Source organism: Giraffa tippelskirchi, chromosome 10, assembly GCF_054371585.1.
Source record: "Giraffa tippelskirchi isolate mGirTip1 chromosome 10, T2T-mGirTip1v1.2.pri, whole genome shotgun sequence".
NCBI classification, from domain to species: domain Eukaryota; kingdom Metazoa; phylum Chordata; class Mammalia; order Artiodactyla; family Giraffidae; genus Giraffa; species Giraffa tippelskirchi.
In genome coordinates, this window is record NC_137284.1 from 108,117,527 (window position 1) to 108,138,347 (window position 20,821).

The 20,821-nt window shown below is 42.1% G+C and overlaps 1 protein-coding gene and 1 long non-coding RNA gene across 3 annotated transcripts in view; one reads left to right on the forward strand and one right to left on the reverse strand.

Moving 5' to 3' along the window:
- The first annotated feature begins 608 nt into the window (after window positions 1-608).
- On the forward strand, window positions 609-6,504 carry LOC145523386 (uncharacterized). The gene is made up of 4 exons (XR_014066527.1): window positions 609-889; window positions 2,385-2,530; window positions 4,682-4,852; window positions 5,177-6,504. It is a non-coding gene; the product is annotated as an uncharacterized LOC145523386 (long non-coding RNA).
- A 6,871-nt stretch (window positions 6,505-13,375) lies between these two features.
- Window positions 13,376-20,821, reverse strand: part of BMPER (BMP binding endothelial regulator) — a 247,111-nt gene continuing 239,665 nt past the window's right edge. For both annotated transcript variants that reach the window (XM_081533567.1, XM_081533565.1), the window contains one exon: window positions 13,376-14,780. In XM_081533567.1, the coding sequence (XP_081389693.1) occupies window positions 14,599-14,780 (182 nt within the window). In that variant the 3' untranslated portion in view covers window positions 13,376-14,598. The remainder of the gene's footprint in view (window positions 14,781-20,821) is intronic.

Consider the following 20,821-nt stretch of genomic DNA (forward strand, 5'->3'; position numbering starts at 1 on the left):
TTTCTCAGGACACAGGTAAAGTGGTCTGGTATTCCCATCTCTTTAAAAATTTTTCCACAGCTTGTTGTGATCCATACAGTCAAAGGCTTTAGTGTAGTCAATGAAACAGAAGTAGATTTTTTTTCCTGGAATTCTCTTGCTTTCTCTGTGATCCAATGGATGTTGGCAATTTGATCTCTAGTTCTTCTGCCTTCTAAATCCAGTTTGTACATCTGGAAATTCTTGGTTCACATACTGTTGAAGCCTAGCTTGAAGGATTTTGAGCATTACCTTGCTAGCATGTGAAATGAGTGCAATTGTATGGTACTTTGAACATTCATAAATGTTCCTCATAGCTTCCCTCATAGCTCAGTTGGTAAAGAATCTGCTTGCAATGCAGGAGACTCCAGTTCAATTCCTGGGTCAGGAAGATCCACTGGAGAAGGGATAGGCTACCCACTCGAGTATTCTTGGGCTTCCCTTGTGGCTCAACTGGTAAAGAACCCACCTGCAGTGTGAGAGACCTAGGTTGGATCCCTGGGTTGAGAAGATCCCCTGTAGAAGGAGAAGGCTATCAACTCTAGTATTCTGGCCTGGAGAATTCCATGGAATGTATAGTCCATGTGGTCACAAAGAGTCAGACATGACTGAGTGACTTTCACTTCACTTCACTTTGAACATTCTTTGGCATTGCCCTTCTTTGGGGTTGGAATGAAAACTGACTTTTTCCAGTCCTGTGGCCACTGCTGAGTTTTCCATATTTGCTGGCATATTGAGTACAGAACTTTAACAGCATCATCTTTTAGGATTTGAAATAGCTCAGCTGGAATTCCATCACCTCCACTAGCTTTGTGCATAGTAATGCTTCCTAAGGCCCATTTGACTTCACACTCCAGGATGTCTACTCTAGGTGAGTGATCACGCCATCGTGGTTATCCAGGTCATTATGACCATTTTTGTACAACTATATATATATACATATGCCTCCCTCTTGGACCTTCCTCCCCATATCCCACCTGTCTAGGTTAACACACAGCATTGAGCTGGGCTCCCTGTGCTATATAGAAGCTTCCCACTAGCTATTTTACACATGGTAGTGTATACATGTCAATCCTAATCTCCCAATTCCTGCCACCCTCCTTTACCCCCACTGTGTCTACATATCCAGTCTCTATGTTTGTGTCTCTATTCCTGCCCTACAAATGGGTTCTTATTGATAAGTAAATAAAAAGCTGGGAAAGGATTGATTAGGTGAGGGCAAAAGAGACTTCAACCAGCTGGACGATAGATGGCAAGGAATAGATGGGAGTAAGACAGAAAGAGAAAAATATGAGGGGAAGGCAGCCAAAAAGAAAAGTGAGACGCACCCAAGGAAGCATTGTAATGTGGTGATTTTGCCTGGAGCCAATCTGGCTGCCTCGTTGCTTCCTTTCCTATAAAAGGTGTGGAGAGCACTGTCTGCTCTTTGATTTCCTTTGAGATTGAGCTAATGACAGTAGAGAAAGGATAGAGGAAGAGGGAGGGAGAAAGCCGTGAGGACAGAGACCCCTTATAATGAAGCCTGCAGGATAGAACACTTGCCATAAATTAGTTTCCATCAAAACAGCTTCGTGTGTGAAGGATAATGTTGTTTCCTCATTAGTGGTTTTTGTCTGTGATAATTAAGCCTCCACATTCGATTCCAGATAAATGTCCCTAATTGACATCATCCATTCAGTTCAGTGGAGATTGGAGAAGAGAGGAGAGGAGATGGAAGAAGACTTGAATCAAAAACACTTTATTTTCTGCAGAGGCTGTAATGATAATAGTGGGAATTATTGAGGGCTACACCAGGCAGAAACACAGTCTATGCAGAGCCAACTGCCTCTAAATTCTACTGTTCTCTGGGGGACTTTAATTTCCAAATAAAAAGGCTTAAGCTCCCAGCACCAAGGGAAGTTCAGTGACCTCTTCATCTCACAACATATACACAATCCTATCATAAGGATTTCAGAGAATTTCCCAGAAGGTTATTGTTCACTCAGGGCCTTCTTGCTGTGATTTTGAGCTCTGGCTAAACTCTCAGCATCTCGTCACTGTCTCAACTCCTGCTGTTGCTATTCTTACTCTGCTAGATGAATCCCAAGTGGCTAGTACAGCCTTTCCTCTTTGCTTCACCTACACTTGTGCTTTCCACAGTTTTATGAAGGCTTGAAGAGAACACAAACTCTGCCACAAAATATTTCTCCATGTTCACATCCCATTTAGGGCACCGGCCTCTCACCATATTTTTATAGTCCTTCTTTTTAGGACTCAATTGATCACCTAATCTTCCAAGCAAAACTCACAAATTTCTGTATGGCTTTCCAGATGGAATAAATCATATCTTTGTTTTCTCATTTCTTTCCCATCTAAACCAATCTAAGGGTCTGCTGTTTCACACTCCCATTGGTCCAGGACTTCCTACTTGTTTTTCGGACTCCATTTTAAAGGGATGGTATCCTTGGTGCCTTCATGCTCCATAACAATGACTGGTGGTGGCTTGATCCTCTTCACCTATCTCCTCCCTCAGGTAATAAGCAGGATGCTTGAATTCAGTAGAACATCCTTCCTTCCTATATTGTTGTGGTTTCAGGGTCGCTGAGAAAATGATGAGCATCAGATGGACTTTTCAGTTCCCGGGCCTGCAGTTTTCTGGATGCATGTGTTTGGGCAGATCACTCCATTTGTCTAACTCTTAGTTGGCTTATCTATAAGGAGTGAGACCTCCATCAAATGGGTAATGCACATAGCATGGCCCAAATAATGCTAATATCCTAGCAGAGGTTTCCAGATTACAATCCTAGGTACACAGTTATTGAAGTAAAAATGTTCTCAGCCAAACAAAAAATGATGCATTCCTTTATCTAGAATTTTCAGTTTATACTGATGGAGACTTTTGGCCTCTCTGCAATTCTCCTCGCACAGGCCTTTCAGAGAAACCGCAATGGAGAGAAAGCCCAGGGCATCTAGGGATTCCTGGCTATCTGCTCCCTAATTGAATAGTCTTTCATCTGTCTCCATCTGAGGGTTGTCTGCATTTAAATATGCTTCTATTTTAAACATCCTCAGACCTGTGGGAGCTTGTTCTAAAAGAAGTGAGGGATAAACTCCCCCATATCTTCTATATATATGTTAGCAAAGTTTAAAAAAAGTCAGACACCCAGCCTCCCAGGATTTATCCCTTAGAAATGACAATAGGCTGCCTCAGGCTTTAAAACATCTAATTTGTAACTGATCTATTTTTATAAAGGGGAGGGGAGGGAATAGTAGGGGGAGGTATACAATCTCATTAAAATTCTCACAACTATTTAATGAGGATAGATTGTCTTCATTTTACAGTCGATGAAACAGGGGTTTGGAAAGATTGAGCAACTTTTTCAAGGTCACACTACATGTTAATAAGGAACCGGGAATATAAAGCTAGCTTTCTCTAACTGCAAATCCCATGCTTTTGGCACTGGATACAGGCATCCCACTGGTACCACCAGGAATGGGGTGCTTTAAGAAGGAGACACAAAACAAAACAAAAAAACAAAGATTCTTAAAAGTTTTAGATATAGAAAAAGGATGGACAACAAAAATGACAACAAAAACATCATAAGAGACCATACCTTGGTTTGTATAGCATCTGCATACTTAGCCAGGTCCCTATATTTCTCACCAGTTACTTAGTATTCCTCAATACTAAGGCACCTACTTGCCTTTCCTCCTTTCTTTCCTAACAGCATGGCTTCCTGCAAGAATCTGAAATCTAAAATCAGTACTCTGATGAAAATTTTACCTCTGTCCTCTTTTAGGTTAAAATTGATTACAGACATGGAGAAGCAGGTCTCAAAGAAGAAATTGTTTATTTGTGTTAAGAGCTTGTGGTTGAGCTCTCCAAAAGGCTCTCATTGACATCATGTCTCCATTCATCAGATTCTTGGAGGGCAGGAGGAAACGGCACATGTGCTAAGACTCCCCTCAGTGATTCTGGAGATCTTGATAAGGATACTCAGATTTGAGATGGCCATGACTAGCTGCTTCTTCTTGGCTGTGCTGGCATCCTGGCCCCCACATGATATAACATGAAAAATGAAGAACACAACAGACTAAGAGTACAGCATCCTTCAGGATATGTGCCAGGCTCTGGAACATACTATCTCTGCACAGTCACCTTCTCTGTATAGACATAAAAGAAAGCACATGATTAGATTCTGGAAAGAATGAACAGCAAATGCAAAAGCCTTGAAGTGGGAACATTTCTGGCAATTTGGAAACAGCAAAAGAGGCCAGTGGAGACCAGAGTGTCTGAAGAAGTCAGGGAAGGGAAGGAAAGAACTTTATGAGTTCAGAAAAGGAGAAAAGGGCCAAACATACAGACTTTTGCAGATGTTAGAAAGGATTTAGGATTTTATTCTGGCTGAGATGAGTTATCATTGGATTTTAAAAGGAAACAGGATGTGGCTATGATAAGAGTTTTAAAGATTTTTTTTTTTTAATGTAGGACCATTTTTAAAGTCTTTTTTGAATTTGTTACAAAGTGTTTCTGTTTTAAGTTTTGGTTGTGATGCATGTAGGATCCTAGCTCCCCAACCAGGGATCGAACCCACACCCCCTGCATTAGAAGGTGAAGTGAAGAGAAAGTATGGAATTGAGGATCATGCCCTTTCATAACCTCTTCCGCAACTTTTCATTCCAGCAGTTGCTCTGACAACAAGGAGCCACGGCAGGGGCGCCTGGCAGTACCTTAGCCTTGCTGTTCTTTGCATCTCAGGCCTTCTGCCCTAAGGCATTTGAGTACTTGTGGGAACCTGGAAACCCAGAAAATTCACACCTCAGGGGCAACATCTGACCCATGGTGGTTTGGAAGGTGAGTGACATGCACACTTTTTCAGAGAGTACCTACTGGAACTGTAGAGAGGCCCCAGAAGCCCACAGCAGTAACCATCTCAACCATACTCCCTTGGATCAGATTTCCCTCTTTCCATTTTACTGTTCCAATAAAATGTCTTTGGGTCCCCTTCCCAAAATAAACTTTCTCCAGGCAAGCCCTTGCCTGAGGCTCTACCATCAGAAACTGACTTCACTGACTGAAATGCAGGGGACTGAAGGAGGGGAGAATTGAGGGGGGGGGGTGGATACGAAGTGTTTAGCTTTGATAGGACATATAATGAGTTGCCCATTACACTGCCAGGTGGAGATGGTGAGGAGGAAGTTGGATGACCTGAGTTTGAAATTCAGAACACAGCCTGAAGAAAAGACTAGGTTACTTGTTTTCAACAGAGGTGTGGCAGGTATCCCCACATTCACAGACTCCACCAATAGGAGTCCCTATTTCCCACTGTTCCCTGGGCAAGTGACTCTTTTCCTGGCCCCGGGAGCTGCTGAAGAGGATGCAATGACTGGTGGAAGGAGCAAACAGCAGCAATGTCCTGTATGGTGATAACAGCTCTTCATACTCCACTCATCTGATTCTAGCTCCAGCAGACACTGTCCTCACAGCAGACAAGCAGTCACATTAGAATGAAAGCTTGCTAGAGAATGTCAGCTTGGTCCCATTCTGCAGAGGGACGGTGTCTGATGGGACCCTTTCCCTCTATGAGGATCCCCACTGAGGTTTCAGGGAAGGAAAAGAGAAGTGAGATGAGAGGCAGTTGGGGGAGGTGGAGGAGGTGAAATGAGCCAGATATGTCCCCAGCAGAACCTCTGACATCTCCCGGCTCCCCCTCCCGAACCCCGCCCCACCTCCCACTCCCCAGCCTGAGTCTGGACTACTACCAACAGACTGCAGACACAGGACATGGCTTTTGTTTTCATTTGCATTTAATTGGCCCAAATGAAAACTGCAATTACTGAGCAATTACACATCCCCATATGCTTCAGGGATGCTGTCCCTGGCACATTCGCTATCCCCATTTGGAAAATTCACCCATAAAAGCACCAGATTCGCCTGCATTGTATGTGGAAATCTGCAATTCCATCCTTTGTGCAAGGGATAAAAATTCACCCTGGGGGTATCAATTTTAATAAGGCTTAATTAGACCAATTTGTAGTAAGCTGAGGTTTCCACTTTGCAATTTGACAAGCAGCTTGAGTTGGTTCACTACATTTTTATGCTCAGGAATTTTTGTATCTCAAACAAAAGGTCAAATAGAACATAAAATTCTATCTGAAAGACTCCTAAAGGCATAATGAATTTCTGTTGTAATTTGTGTGCGTGTGTATCTGCACATGTTGTTGTGTTATGTTTTTTAGGATGTCCTTATTGATGACAAAAATGTGATCTTCGGTAGCTGAGTAGTCCATCCGTCAGGGAGATCCAGGAAGGCAGATAAAACTGGTCTCCTCTTGATAAGACTTTGATAGTAACTCAGGTGCTCTTCCCTACAGAGTTGGAGAAGGATGTCAAATACCACACAGAATACAAACACTAACTAAAATTTGCTTGACATTGGCTGGAGAGGTAAACCACCTTGCCAAGGGATGGTAAATAAAATTTACATTTTATCCTTGGATCAGAAACCTGATTGAACCATATTGTCTTTAAGATATTCAACAAAGTCGATTTTACTGAGTTTCACTGTGATGCCATATCTCTAGAATTTCACCCAGGACCTTTAGAAGGAAAAGTGTTGCAAAATTCGTTCATATTTCTATGGGAAAATAGCTGAAGTCACTCTTCTTGAGAAGGGGGGTGTGGGTCAGGACACAAGAGGAGAGAAAATTGAATAATATTTTCTCTTTTCAATGAATTTTTGACATTAGAAATGCTAGATATGTGGCCAGAAAATGGAAGGGGTTCCCTGGTAGCTCATGTTGTAAGGAATAGCCAAAAAAAGTTTCAAAGGGCATGTGACAGAGTCAGTCTTCTCTGCCAATCCACTAGGTACCGTCTACATTACATGGGCATCGCTGGGGCAACAGAATGTCCATCTAACTTCAAAATATTTTCCCTTCTCATATGATACAGTGTCTTAAGTGCTCACATTAGAACTTGACTACTGGTTAAAGATATTAAATGCCAGAAAAGTCAAGGTAAGAAAATGAAAATATTGTCCTTAAAACTGATAATGCATTGATCTCAGAGTGGCTCAACTATATTTTTGACAAAGTAATTCTTGAAGGACTAGGAACCAGGACAGCTACATTTTTTTTTTAAAGTGCCAGGAAATGACTGGAACATAAGTGCTGTCATTAGGAAGGCCAGTTTGGTATGGGGGTTGGGGAGATGGAAGAGAGAAGTATGTGATGATTCCATTTAGGCAGAGGAAGAGAGAAGTGAGAAAAGAGAAAAAACTGAAAAGTGAAGGAAGGAAGCACATATAGAAGGGGTGGCACAAATTAATAGCTGACATAACTGTTTGTTTTAATTCCTGGTGAGAAGATCTCAGGAAGATCCATTATGATGTTTCTCTAATAGAAGAATAGTAATTGGCCATGCATTCCGTAATCCAATTGCTGGGGTCTTTGGCTATAGATGCTGAGACTCTGTGGTTTATGAGGGAAATCTTTCTTCTTTCTACAAGAAAAGGAACATGAGCAGAAAGAAGTAAAAATGATTATGTACTTATGCTTGGAGGAGCAGAAACAAATGAAATTGCATGCATTACTGATACAAAGATAATAAATGTTACTATGTGAGAAAAGTAATATACATATATATTATTTAGGCAAACATTTCCATACACTTGCTGTCACGAAACAAATAGCCCAAATGAAAGAGCCATATGAACAATAAATCATAGAACCAGTTTCGAGGAAAACAAGTTTTGCTTTGGAAAATTGCTTTCAAAATATATGCACTTGAAATCAGTTAAACATAAACATTCTAACATTCAATAAATTAGAGTAGGTAGATCTTGAATTCAACAAGATATAAAAGTCCTAAAATTTGAAAAAAAATTTACTCATTTTTAAGATAAAATAATATGTATACACCATATTGTTCCGTGACATTTTTTCCTTAAAGTAAAACTGAAGGAAATAAATAGCAAATTTAGAGAGAATTAATACAGAGAAAGCCTTCCCTCCCTTGCTGCACCCTCTCCTTTCCCACAATAAAAGGGTGAAGCTGATGGATCCACTCTGACCCTCAGGAACAGTTCAGACATAGCAAACATCTCACAGCTCAACCGGATTCTCCAGTTCCTCTGGGATGTTCCTCTGGCCGTCTTCTTTATCTCCTTTAACCAAAGCAAATCAACCTCTGTGGCCCAAGGCAATGACAAAGCAAAGAAATTCATGGCAAGACAATCCTACCATGAATCAATGGGAGATCTCAAGAGGAAAACCCAGACTGGCTTAGGGTCTCAATTCACCTGCCAGGGTGGAATAGCCTAGCATATTAACCGACCATTGAAAGGATTCTCCCCCAGTGCATCCTGGAAAATCACAGATCAAGGTAGCTCTGTGGATCCATGATGGAAATGAGATTGCTCAAGCTGAGCTGCTCTGACCATGAAAACAGATAGGCTCCAAATGTCATCCCATAAAACAGAGTGGAGAATGCTCTTCAGTGGGACCAAACAGTCTGTCCCCTGTCCTCCTGGAGTTTTGGGGGGTGGATATGAGTGGTAGACGCTGTGGAGAAAGCTGCCTTTTAATTCTCTGTCTTCACACTTCAGTTTCCTATCACGTCTAGTTATCTCTGAGAAGAAGTGAAATGATGAAGCCAGTTTTCTAAGACAATCCTCCCAGTCTGACTGTCTTCATGAGGGCAATGGGAATTCACAGAGAGTGGTGAATTTCCTTTGAATCACAGACATGTGCAGGGGATCCAGCAGGGACACATCACATCACAGGTTCCCAGGGAAGCCTGCGGGGTGTGGGGAGGGCTCTCGCCAGCCTTCTTGCTGCCTCCTCTGTCCCTCCAGTCTTGTTTAAGCACCCAAACCAGACGGAGCTCTTCAGGATCTGATTCTTTAAATTACATGAGGAACATGGTGATGATGACAAGATAATAAACATTATTTATACTCTCAGAGCCAAAGTGAAAATTTTTTCTCATAACCACAAACAATTCCTAAAGCCCAAAATTTCACTGCTGAAAGAACCCTCAGAGGAATTACTCAATAAACCAAGTTCCAGTTTGGAGGAAGCAGAAAAGAATTTTATGTCAATTTTCAAGGCATAAACTTAGTTATGACATAGAGAGGCTGAAACGGGACAGAATTGTTCCAGCGGGGACTCCAGGTGAGCTGTGTTTCCAGGCCTTTTACCTATAGGTGTGGTTCAGCTATTTGGACCCTGAGCATCCCCTACCCCCGCCATCAGGCCACAGCCACATCAACAAAAGTAGTAGTGAAATAAATAACCAGAACTTGGACCAGTTCTGTTAAAGAACCCAGTGCCTAGAGGGTCTGAAAGATGCTTACTCACTGTACAGATAGGATGGTCTCATTAGAAGCCTCTCTTCGCTCTTCCCTATCTAGATTTTCAGAAGACACATCAAGGACTCTTGAACATACCAGGTATAGGAAGCAAAAGGAGCTCATAACAAGATGACAAAATATCCTCAAGCCCTACTTGTGCTCCCTCCACTAGATATCAAGGGAAGTTTGATAAGACCTCTCAGCGTGTGTGAATTGTATTGCCATGACTCAAAAAAGTTCTGTAAATCTGACATATCCTATTGGGACTTAGGCCCTGTTGTTCTTTGCACCTCAGACTGCCTGCTTGTCTTTCTCCTCATCCACAAGTCACTCATGCCTTAAGCTCCCAGATTGCACTATCCCTGCTGATATACACACACACAGACACAGACATGTACACACACACACAGACACACACTAGACACAAACATACATACACACACACACACACAGACCCTCACACACAGACACACACACACTTCTTTGCATACATAGGAGGTATTCAGCCTAGTAAGGCTCATCACAGGACTCACTTTCTCTGGCCAGTTTCCCAGACACTTCCCCCAAACAGAAAACCCCAAATTGGGATTCCTGAGGCTCCCATGATCAGCTTGTGCCCCTCTGGTTTACTACCCGTCATTCATCTTTCTTAATGGCAGTGCTCAGGATGTTTGTTGAACTGAACAGAACACAGCCTGGATTTTGATTTAAAATAGAAATATCTGTAAATCTGCTCCCCGGCCCATGTTCCTTATGTGGCAGACAAGCACTGCCACCACCCCTCACTTGCCTATCGGCCACTCAACCTTCACAAAATTCTCCCCTTGTTTCCTGCTGCCTCCTAGTTTGGGAGCTCATCATCTCTCACTTGGAGGCTCCTCTGTCCATGGGATGCTCCAGGCAAGAATACTAGAGTGGGTTGCTATGCCCTCCTTCAGGGGATCCTCCTGACCTAGGGGTCTGCAAACCTGAATCTCCTGCTTCAAATGCATTGAAAGTAGATTCTTTACCCCCTGAGCCACCAGGGAAGCCCATTTACTTTAGTACCCAAAAGTTATTTTCTAAATACACTATGACATGATACACTTTCAGAAGCTCTGCCATAAAGATAAAACTCAAGCTTCTTAGCATGACCATGGGGCCCTGCGCACATGTGTGTTACCCTTCACCTCAGGCCATACTGCATGTGGTACAGCCACAGGTACAGAATCGCTGGCTGCCTCGATGCTTTGCTTTCCCTCTGCCTGGAACACCCTTCCCCCTTTCCTTAGCCAGTCACACTCTGAATTATCCTGTAATTCAGGTGCATCTCTACATGCAGATTTCTCACAATGTTTTCAAAGCTGGTTTGCTCAAAATTCATCTGAAAGGAAACACAGTAAAGACAGATCTCACGCAAGTGTTCACCGTTCGACTGGTCTAGTTAAACCCATGTAACAATATAGTTCTAAAGCCCCAAATCTCCCCTTAAAGGACTAGATGTCTGGGCTCTTAATTCAGGGTCAACATAATCACCAACATTTGTTTCTTTTCCCTGATAATTTTTTCTTGGCCACTTGAACTTTGTCATTTTTCAAAATTAAAACCCTGAGTTCTTAAACCGTTTGTACTTCAGGATTTAGAATAGGCGACAGTTTTTGCTTGCTCTGGAGGGTTATGTTTGCGGGAGGTAGCTAATTAAAATATCTTGGTGCCTGTCCCCTAAGGCAACTCTTTCTCCCACACCAGGAGAGTTCAGACTCACTTTCTTGAAACTTGTCAGATCCAGATGAATTTGAGCGACGAAGAACAGCAAAGTGAACAGAAACTCAGCAAGGAAAAACTCCACACATAGCTATTACAACCATGAGACCATTTGATTTTATCTATGCAAGAAAAATGTATTGATAAACTACTAGGTCACTTTTCTTAATTAGGGTAACGTATTCATGGGCATTTACAACATTACTCTCTATTCCTTCTTGTGTGTCTGAAATACTTCCTAGTAAGAAAGAGCTTTCCAGTCAAAATGGTTTCTTCATGTTCAACAAAAGGTGGGGAAGAGTTGGTCACTGGTCCTTCTCATTTTGAGGGGAGGTGCCCTTTCACAGGCTAGTGGTATGTTACTGAGTCCTAGCTTGTACCGCTCACTGCATGACAGGCAATAAACCTAGAGATGAATTGTTGGGGCAAGAAACAGCAACTTTATTCAGAAATCCTGCAGACTGAGAAGATAGTGGATTAATGTCCCAAGGAACCATCTAACCTGAGTTAGGAATCAGACTTCTTTTATATATACCAAAGGGGAAGGGGTGTCACTAGTTGTTGCAAACTTCTTGATGTCAGAATCCTTTTTTTTGCCATTGTCGAATAAGGAATCAGACTTCTTTTATATAAACCAAAGGGGAGAAGGTGTGACTAGTTGTTGCAAACTTCTTGATGTCAGAATCCTTTTTTTTTTTTTGCCATTGTCAAATAGGTCAGGCAGGCCACAATGTTCCTATAAACCACCACCAAGACAAATGTTATTCTCTGTTCTGCAACTTTATCTCTCTATGAATGGAGATGAATTATACATGTAAAAGTCAGAGCTTTGAGAATGGGGTATCCATATATTTCAGTCTACAGGCAACATTCTTAACTTAATGCAAAAGCAATAGAATATGAAATGGATCCAATATGTAGTCAGATTTGTTCTTCTTATTGCACTCAGGTGTTCAGGAAACAGTGAGTTTAAAGGGGTGGTTTTTCCCTGGTGGCTTAGATGGTAAAGAATCTACCTGCAATGTGGGAAACCTCGGTTTGATCTCTGGATTGGGAAGATTCCAAGAAGGGAAAGGCTACCCACTCCGGTATTCTTGCCTAGAGAATTCCATGGAGAGAGAAGCATGGCAGGCTATAGTCCATGGGATTGCAAAGAGTCAGACACAACTGAGGGACTTTCACTTTTTACCTGAAGAATTGTTAATTCTCAATGTGTTTGGATTAGTTGGCATCAGCAATAAACCTCTTCTTCAGGAATAAAAAAATGTATAAAGATTAAACTAAATCTTCGATAAGGTATGTGACACAATCTTATAATTGAGCCCCCCAAATGGATGGAAGCAGTCCATGAAGAAGAGGCTTCATCATTTTAATCATGGACACCCATGATTAAAAGTGTTGGCAAAGAGGCTATTTAGTCTTATTGGGTAAAAGTACTCAGTCCTTGGATGAATCATGAGCAGTGAATAAATAACCTACAATTTTCCCTCCTGCATCCCTCTTTCATGGAGAAAAACCCAGCGTGAACTGGAAATGAATTTAAAGGGACTATAAATGAATGAATAAATGAATAAAAAAGAAGCCAACCAGAAGAGAGCAACTGATTTGCCCTGCTCCTCCTTTGAGAACAGTGGGAGAAGTAAATGAGATTATGAGTGTAAAACGGTTTGGAAAACATGTCTCAGATTTCTATTCATGTTATCTCACTAGTGGTGGAGTGAGTGTATAGGCCTCCTGATCCTCAAATCTGCCCATATACTACCAAGCCTCTCTATGTTTCAGAGAAGCAAAAGTATGGCCCAAGATCTTAAACAATGTGGACAAGGTTACAAACCACACCTGGAGCCCCATTCTCTTACATCAAAGCCCCTTTTCCAAGTGCAGCTCTGAAGCACTGGTTCCTTGCATCCCAGATACTGAGGATGGTCATGACCCAAGTACAACAATGACAACCACGTTCCCTGATGTCCCAGTCAGTCACTGTTAAACTGTGTAACTTAGTCAATTTACTCAAGCAGCTGGAGATGCCCCAGAAAAAAATCCAAACTAATCCTTTAGCTGTCATGAATATATGAAACAGGAACACAAATGTCTTAACAAGCAATGGCAATATGCTGACCATCAAAACTTCGGAGGTTTGCTGTTAACTACTAATAATACTGTTTATAAAAATGTTATTGCATGGTATATAAAATATATCTAAGCAAAGCTGCTAAAATGGATTAACTGATGTTGCCATTTATAAAGTATAACATACACATTTTGAAATAGAAAATGCATTGTTGTAAAACTTAAGCCCTTTATTTACTACAACACAGAGCATTTTACTTTTAGACATCAGTGAGTTTTATTTTGTTACATTCTCATTATTCAGCTGAAAACAAAAGCCAGGAAAATCACATGGTGACTAGTAGTAACCTATCAGGAAATGAGAGTAAGCATGTAGACCATTCTTTGTTTGGATTGATTTTAAATCAACTGACCAGTAAAGCCTTTCTTTCTGTCTAATAATTAGGACAGATTCCCTGTTGCAAATAGTGTTGGACTAGGAGTCTTCTAGAAATAAAGGCTTTCACTTTATACATGGAATAGTCACAAAATACAGATAGCTTACTTTGACTCAATTGGATTTGTTCATCCTAAACTGCTGTGTGATTCAGAGAAACAGATATTTTCTTGTATGTTGTGCAACAGTTTCTTCAAATATCTGCTCATGCTCAGTTAAACTAACAAGACATCCAGACACTCCATCATCTCAGTGTGGGACACAGAGGTGGCCACATCCATCATACACACATATATAATTAGGAGACTCGGGGAATATGCTAAGAGGGCAAGAAATCATTTGCTTCTTCGGTTATGCTTTAGTGATGAATATACATTTCTTGGTAAGCAGCCAATCAGTTTTGGAAATAATATCAGACCATGACCCAATAAAGTCTAACAGCCTATCCCTTGCTTACATGCACCATTAGAGCCTGTCGCCAATCACTAGCCATCTCTCTCAGGCATACTTTCCTTTCTCTGGAAGCAAAAATACCCCAAAATAAATTTCCCTTCTCCAGAAAAAACACACTCCCCATTCAACAGCAAATCCTGATCCAAAGAAAAAATTAATTCAGGCAGGCAATTTTGATCTCTTAGAGAACTTTCCTTAAAAATGACAAATGTGTGTGATGGTAAAGCCATCCAATATGTCTGCATGCTGCCTTATTAAATTAAAAACACTTGATTTATTTATACAATGTCTTCAATGGCTTACAGATTAGGATCCTAGAAACAATACATGTCTTATAGCAAAAAATATACATATAATAATCCACCTATAGTTTATATAAATGATGAAATGCTTCTGAATATATCTATATATCTATATATGTACACATATATACTCTGTGTGTGTGTTTGCAGAATCAGCACACAAATACTGCAGTCTTTCATTGGCTCTTCCACTTCAGTGTCAAAGACACTAGGTTCAAAGTCTGAAGGAACGGAACAAAGGTCACCGCTGAGGACAGAGGACTGGCTTGATGCACCTTCCTTTGTGAAGGACCAAATTTGCTGGGCAGTGACACCCAGCAACACATGGCTTATTGCAGGGGCCGATCTCATTCCAGTTGTCACAGGTCTTGGCACATCCTGGGCCACAGGTATCATACACGGCCCCATGCTTACACTGGGTGGCTGCAAAAGAGAGGAGATGAAGGTGAGATGTGAGGAAACAGCCAGGTTAATTCACCCTCAGCCCCATGCCATTCCCGCAGGCTCACGTCACTCATGGCACAGGTCTCCCCACAGCATGGGTGCACATCTGCCTCCTAACAAAAGAAAAACAAGCACCCAGCACTCCCCAGACACTCTGAGAATCACCTACACCTGGAAAAACAACATGAAACATCCACCTGCTGAGTCAGTGAACTTCAAAATGAAAGAGAATGAGAAAGCTTTATTCCCAGATAGGAAAGACTATACATTAGTAAAGCTACATGCAAATCTACAGATTATCTAGGTACTGAGAATGGTATGAAAAGTTAACTCCAAATAGGTCTTTCAGTTGTTGAGCTGCAATGAATAAGAATCATTGTTGCAACTATCTTGATATTCAGATATACAGAATTACACATACAGGAGATGTGGTTTCGATCCCTGGGTTGGGAAGATTCCCTGGAGTAGGAAATGGCAACTCATTCCAGTATTCTTGCCTGGGAAATCCCATGAACAGAGGAGCCTGGTGGGCTACAATCCATGAGGTCGCAAAGAGTCTGACACGACTTCGTGACTAAACACCACCACCACCAACTCATACAGGAAAAAAATCTGCCAAGGATATTTGAAATGTGTGACTACTTTAATCTAGTTATCATGTGTTGAATTAATCAGTTTGAAACTAGTTAGAGCAAGAGCGGGGTAGAGCCCAACAGAGAAAAATTAGTTGTGTGACTGGGGAGAGGGAAGTAGCTGGCTGGCTGGTCAGAGAATATGAAAATGATGATGTAGCCAAATCATAGCAATTTACTATCTTTGTTCAGTTGGAGCTAAAATGATTTTGACAGTATTCTGAGACTTCCCGAAAATTCATGAATAGATTTGTCATAAAAAAAATACTGCCAGCGTTCTGGAAGTTTTATGACATGCAGACTTTTCCATCTGAGTTACTTCCAATGACAATCAAAGGGGCCACTCCTCATTCTCAGGAGAAGGGATGTTGACACATGTAGGAATTTAGAAGAACCCTTTTGAAGAACAGTAATAACCATCCAAACTCCATCTGTAGCTGTCTTTGTCTTCAGTTCATGGCACACAGCTCCTAGAACACCTGGAAACCTCCAGAGTGTTTGTATGCCAATAGGGCTGGTGGTTGGGGTCCCCAGACAGCTTCAGAATGGGGACTGCTCACCAGAAAGACTGAAGCATGATTAGAGGCTTGGAACTTTCAGCACTTTTTGCCAGGGATGCGGACAGGGACTGGATATTGAGCTTATCACTTTCAGTCAATGATTTAATCAACCATGCTACATAGGAACATTTACATACAAATCCCTAAATGACTAATGACAGGGTTCAGAAAACTTTGGAACAGGAGGACACACTGAGGTGCTGGAATTATGGTGTCCCCGCTCTATTGTGACAGCAGCTCCTGTGTTTGGGGACCCTTCTGGAACTTACTCTCTGTGCCTCTTTATCTGGTTGTTCATTTTTATCCCTTATAATAAACGGCTCAGACAGTTTACCAGAGAATCCCAGCTGCAATGCAGGAGACCCAGGTTCAATCTCTGGGTTGGAAAGATCCCCTGGAATAGAAACTCACTCCAGTATTCTTGCCTGGAGAATCCCAAGGACAGAAGAGTCTGGCAAGCTATAATCCATGGAGTAGCAAAGAATAGGACACAACTGAGCAACTAACACTTTCATTTTACTTTCAAGAGTAAATTAGTGTTTTCCAGAGTTTTGTGAGCCCTTCTAGAAAATGATTAAGCCCAAAAGGGAAGGAGGCTGTGAGAACAGCTCTCTGCCCCTACTCTGTAGCCAAGTGGAGCAGAGAGAGGGTAACCTAGGGACTCAGTACTTGGCAACCAGCATCTGAAATGAGGTGTCTTATGGTACTGAGCCCTTAAACCTGTGGAGGCTGATGGTAACTCTGGGCAGTTAATCTCAAAACTCTACTCAGTGGCCTGTGGTGACCTAAATGGGAAGAAGATCCAAGAAAGAGTGGACATAAGTATACATATAGCTGATTCAGGCTTCCCTGGTAGCTCAGCTGGTAAAGAATCTGATTGCAAAGCAGGAGACCTTGGTTTGATTCCTGGGTCAGGAAGATCCTCTGGAGAAGGGATAGGCTACCCACTCCAGTATTCCTGGGCTTCTCTGGTGGCTCAGTCAGTAAAGAATCTGCCTGCAATTCGGGAGAACTGGGTTGGGTCCCTGGGTTGGGAAGATCCCTTTAAGGAGGGCATGGCAACCCACTCCAGTATTCTTGCCTGAAGAATCCCCATAGACAGAGGAGCCTGGTGGGCTTCAGTCCGTGGGGTTGCAAAGAGTCGGACACGGCTGAACAACTGAGCGCAGCACAGCACACAGCTGATTCACTTTGCTATGCAGTAGAAACTAACACAACATTGTAAAGCAACTAACTTCTTGCAGACACCTTCTCTCTCTTGGGCTTCTTTACCTCCTCTTTAACACTAAAGGTTCAAATTGCCTCCAAGACCCTTTCCTTGACGTTCTTTTCTCTTCTCATTAATTCTCTTCTCCTACCTTCCCTTCTCTCTTCCCTTCCCTCTCTTTCTCTCTCCATCAGTTATTACAATATTAGCTCTAATTTCCAGTCAAAACACTCTGAAATTGATTATCATTAGCTTGGATTCTCTCCCCAAACCAATCATTTACCAAGTCTTAATTCAAACATCACCTCCTTCAAGTAGCTTCCTGTATCTCTCCAGGATACTCTTCCCTGCTCTGCATCCAATAGCACTTCTCACATTATAGTTACCCGCTTACTTGTTTTAATCCCCCAGTTACTGTGCATCTGTGGGCTTCCCTTGTGACTCAGCTGGTAAAGAATTCACTTGCAATGCAGGAGACCTGGGTTCAACCCCTGGGTTGGGAAAATCCCCTGGAGAAGGGAAAGGCTACCCAGTCTAGTATTCTGGCCTGGAGAATTCCATGGACTCTATAGTCCATGGGGTCGCAAGGAGTCGGACATGACTGAGCGATTTCATCTCACTGTGCATCTGTAGTTCCTATTTGGAGATGCTCACAAGAGTCTCCTAAGGGTCTTTTAAAAGACATATATTCCTCAGTCCTTTCCCTAAAGATTTTTGCTCTGTGTCTACAGTGGAGCCTTGGGCAGCTGTAAATTTTAACGGTTCCAGGGGTCACTACAACAAGCACCCTTGCTTGAACAGAAGGAACCACCGAAGCTGGGGCTCCTGAGGGCAGAGTCCTTGTCTTCCATGATGTAAAGTTCTGGCACAAGGCCAAGCACAGAGGAGCAGCTTAATAAATGCCTGTGCTTGTTGGATGATGATTTAATCTTAATGAAGTTCCATCCATCATCTTGATTCCCAATTTGGGTTACATTTGGCTGGCCTTGAGTTCATTTTCCACTATGCTGCTTCCAAAATGCTTCTTTCAACTCACTTTTCGCTCCAGACACTTTATTCCCCTCAGATCTCGCAAAGATCCCTCCTACTATGAAAACTCGGCAGAATTTCCTGTCTCTCTAGCCCACGTTCTTTCCTTTCCCCTCCTTCTCCTATAGACATGCACTCCCCCACGTCTTTTCCTCTCTCTGACCTCTCAAGTCTTTCTTCTAACTGCACAATGTACTTTCCTACAGCTTCTCTGTGACATCTTACCTTTGACTACTGAACACTGATACTTCCCTCACCATTTGTAGGTAGAAAATGCAGAACTACTAGGGGAAAAGTGGATTATTTTCACCATTGCTATTCAATTCAAATTAAATCAATAAACATTTACTGAGTATCTACTATGGGGCAAGCATCCTCTTAGGCCAGGGAATCCGATGTGAATCAGATATCATCTCTGAGCTTTAGTCTCAGGAGCCTGGACTTAAAACCAAATAGGTGATTTGAATCAGTTCCAATGAGGTGGATGAACCTAGAACCTATTATACAGAGTGAAGTAAGTCAGAAAGAGAAAGATAAATATCATCTTCTAACGCATATATACTAAATCTAGAAAAATGGTACTGAAGAATTTATTTACAGGGCAGCAATGGAGAAACAGACGTAGAGAATAGACTTATGGACATGGGGAAAAGGGATGAGAGGGTGAGATGTATGGAAAGAGTAACATGGAAACTTACATTACCATATGTAAAATAGATAGCCAATGGGAATTTGCTCTATGGCTCAGGAAACTCAAACAGGGGCTCTATACCAACCTAGAGAGGTGGGGTGGGTAGGGAGATGGGAGGCAGGTTCAAAAAGGAGGGGATATATGTATACCTATGGCTGATACATGTTGAGGTTTGACAGAAAACAACAAAATTCTGTAAAGCAATTATCCTTCAATAAAAAAATAAATAAAAAAAAAACCAAATGGGTGAAGGTGACACAGAAATGGATTCTTCATTAAATGCAAGATGAACACATTAGACAGTGAGAATGAAGTACGGTGGAACAATAAGAGAGACATCAACTCAACATTGAGGGCTGGTTAGGGATTAGGAAGACTTCAGAAAATGGATCCCACTTAGATCTTAAAACGTGACAAGACACTGCCAGACAGACAATGGCAGAAGTTTTCCAGGCAGAGAGACAGCATGGTGCCGGGGAGGGGGTGGGGGAGCAAAGAGGGTGCAATCAGCAACAACAGGCAGCCATGACCTAATCAGAAACTGGAGGATCCTTGGTTTGTTGGAGGAGAAGCAAGCAAGGAATTTGAGAATGAGTGGGAGGAGACAAAGGCAGAGAGGTGGGCAGGGGCTGTAATCCTTGAGGGAGTCTTAGAAGGGTTTTAGGGAGATAATATGATTAAATTTGCCTTCAATTTGGCATAACTTTTATACGATCCTAGAAAGTTAATCCTGACTTGGATCTTGTTTTATCCTCCACGTATCCAATGTTTTTCAAACTTGTAAAAGGCAAACAATACTTACTGACAACATAAATGTGATCTGATTCATACATGTGCATTTGAAAAGGTTTCATTTGATTAAATACATGTTTTAAAAACTAGAAAATTACCCGAGTGGTTAGGGTTGTGCTTGTGCTCAGTCATTTCAGTCATGTTCGACTCTTTGCAACCCTATGGACTGTAGCCCGCCAGACTCCTTAGTCCACGGGATTCTCCAGGCAAGAATACTGGAGTGGGTTGCCATGCCCTCCTCCAGGGGATCTTCCTGACCCAGGCATCGAACCCAGGTCTCCTGCATTACAGGCGGATTCTATACAGCTGAGCCACCGGGGAAGTCCGTGGCTAGGGTTAGCAGGTATATATTCTTAAGGGGGCACATAAACAGCTATTCTGTAAAGCATGCAAGGATCATTATGTGTTACTTTATGTGGTGCCCCATGAAGGCATTACTTGTTGGCATTATCAATACAGTTAGTAAGCACACATCTGTGCCCCCTGGGACTCAGCTGTCCCCACACCCCTCTTCTCTGCTGAAGGTTACAGTGCTGAACTTATCTCCTAATCCTTTATAGGAGATGTCTAGTCACCAAGGAGGAAATCAGTGTGTGTAAGTAGAGCAGAGGTGCTGCAGGAAAGGGGCTAGAATCACCTGGAGTCTGTAGAGTAAAGCAAGGAGGAAACTCTTCACAGAAGCCAGCAGATTATCTCATTTGCTGCAGAAATGCACACACCACTTTGAATATTCCAGAATCTTTCCCACTTATAAAATGTATACCTGAAAGTGCAGTGATAATTAGCAGTGTCACCTATAGGGAGGTTGGCAGAAAATCTGCTAAGGATGGCAAAGTAAGATGCAGGAGCAAGATTACAGGAACGTTATCGAGTCAAAAGGTACCAAGTAACAATGATTAGGGATCAGGTGAATAGAAATTGGAAAGGTCCACACAACATAACATAACAGCAGAAGATAAGATGGTTAGATAGCATCACTGACTCAATGGACATGAATCTGAGTGAACTATGAGAGAGAGTGGAAAACAGAGGAGCCTTGTGTACTATCGTCCACAGGGTCCCAAAGCGTCGGACAAAATGACTTAGTGACTGAATGACAACAACAAACA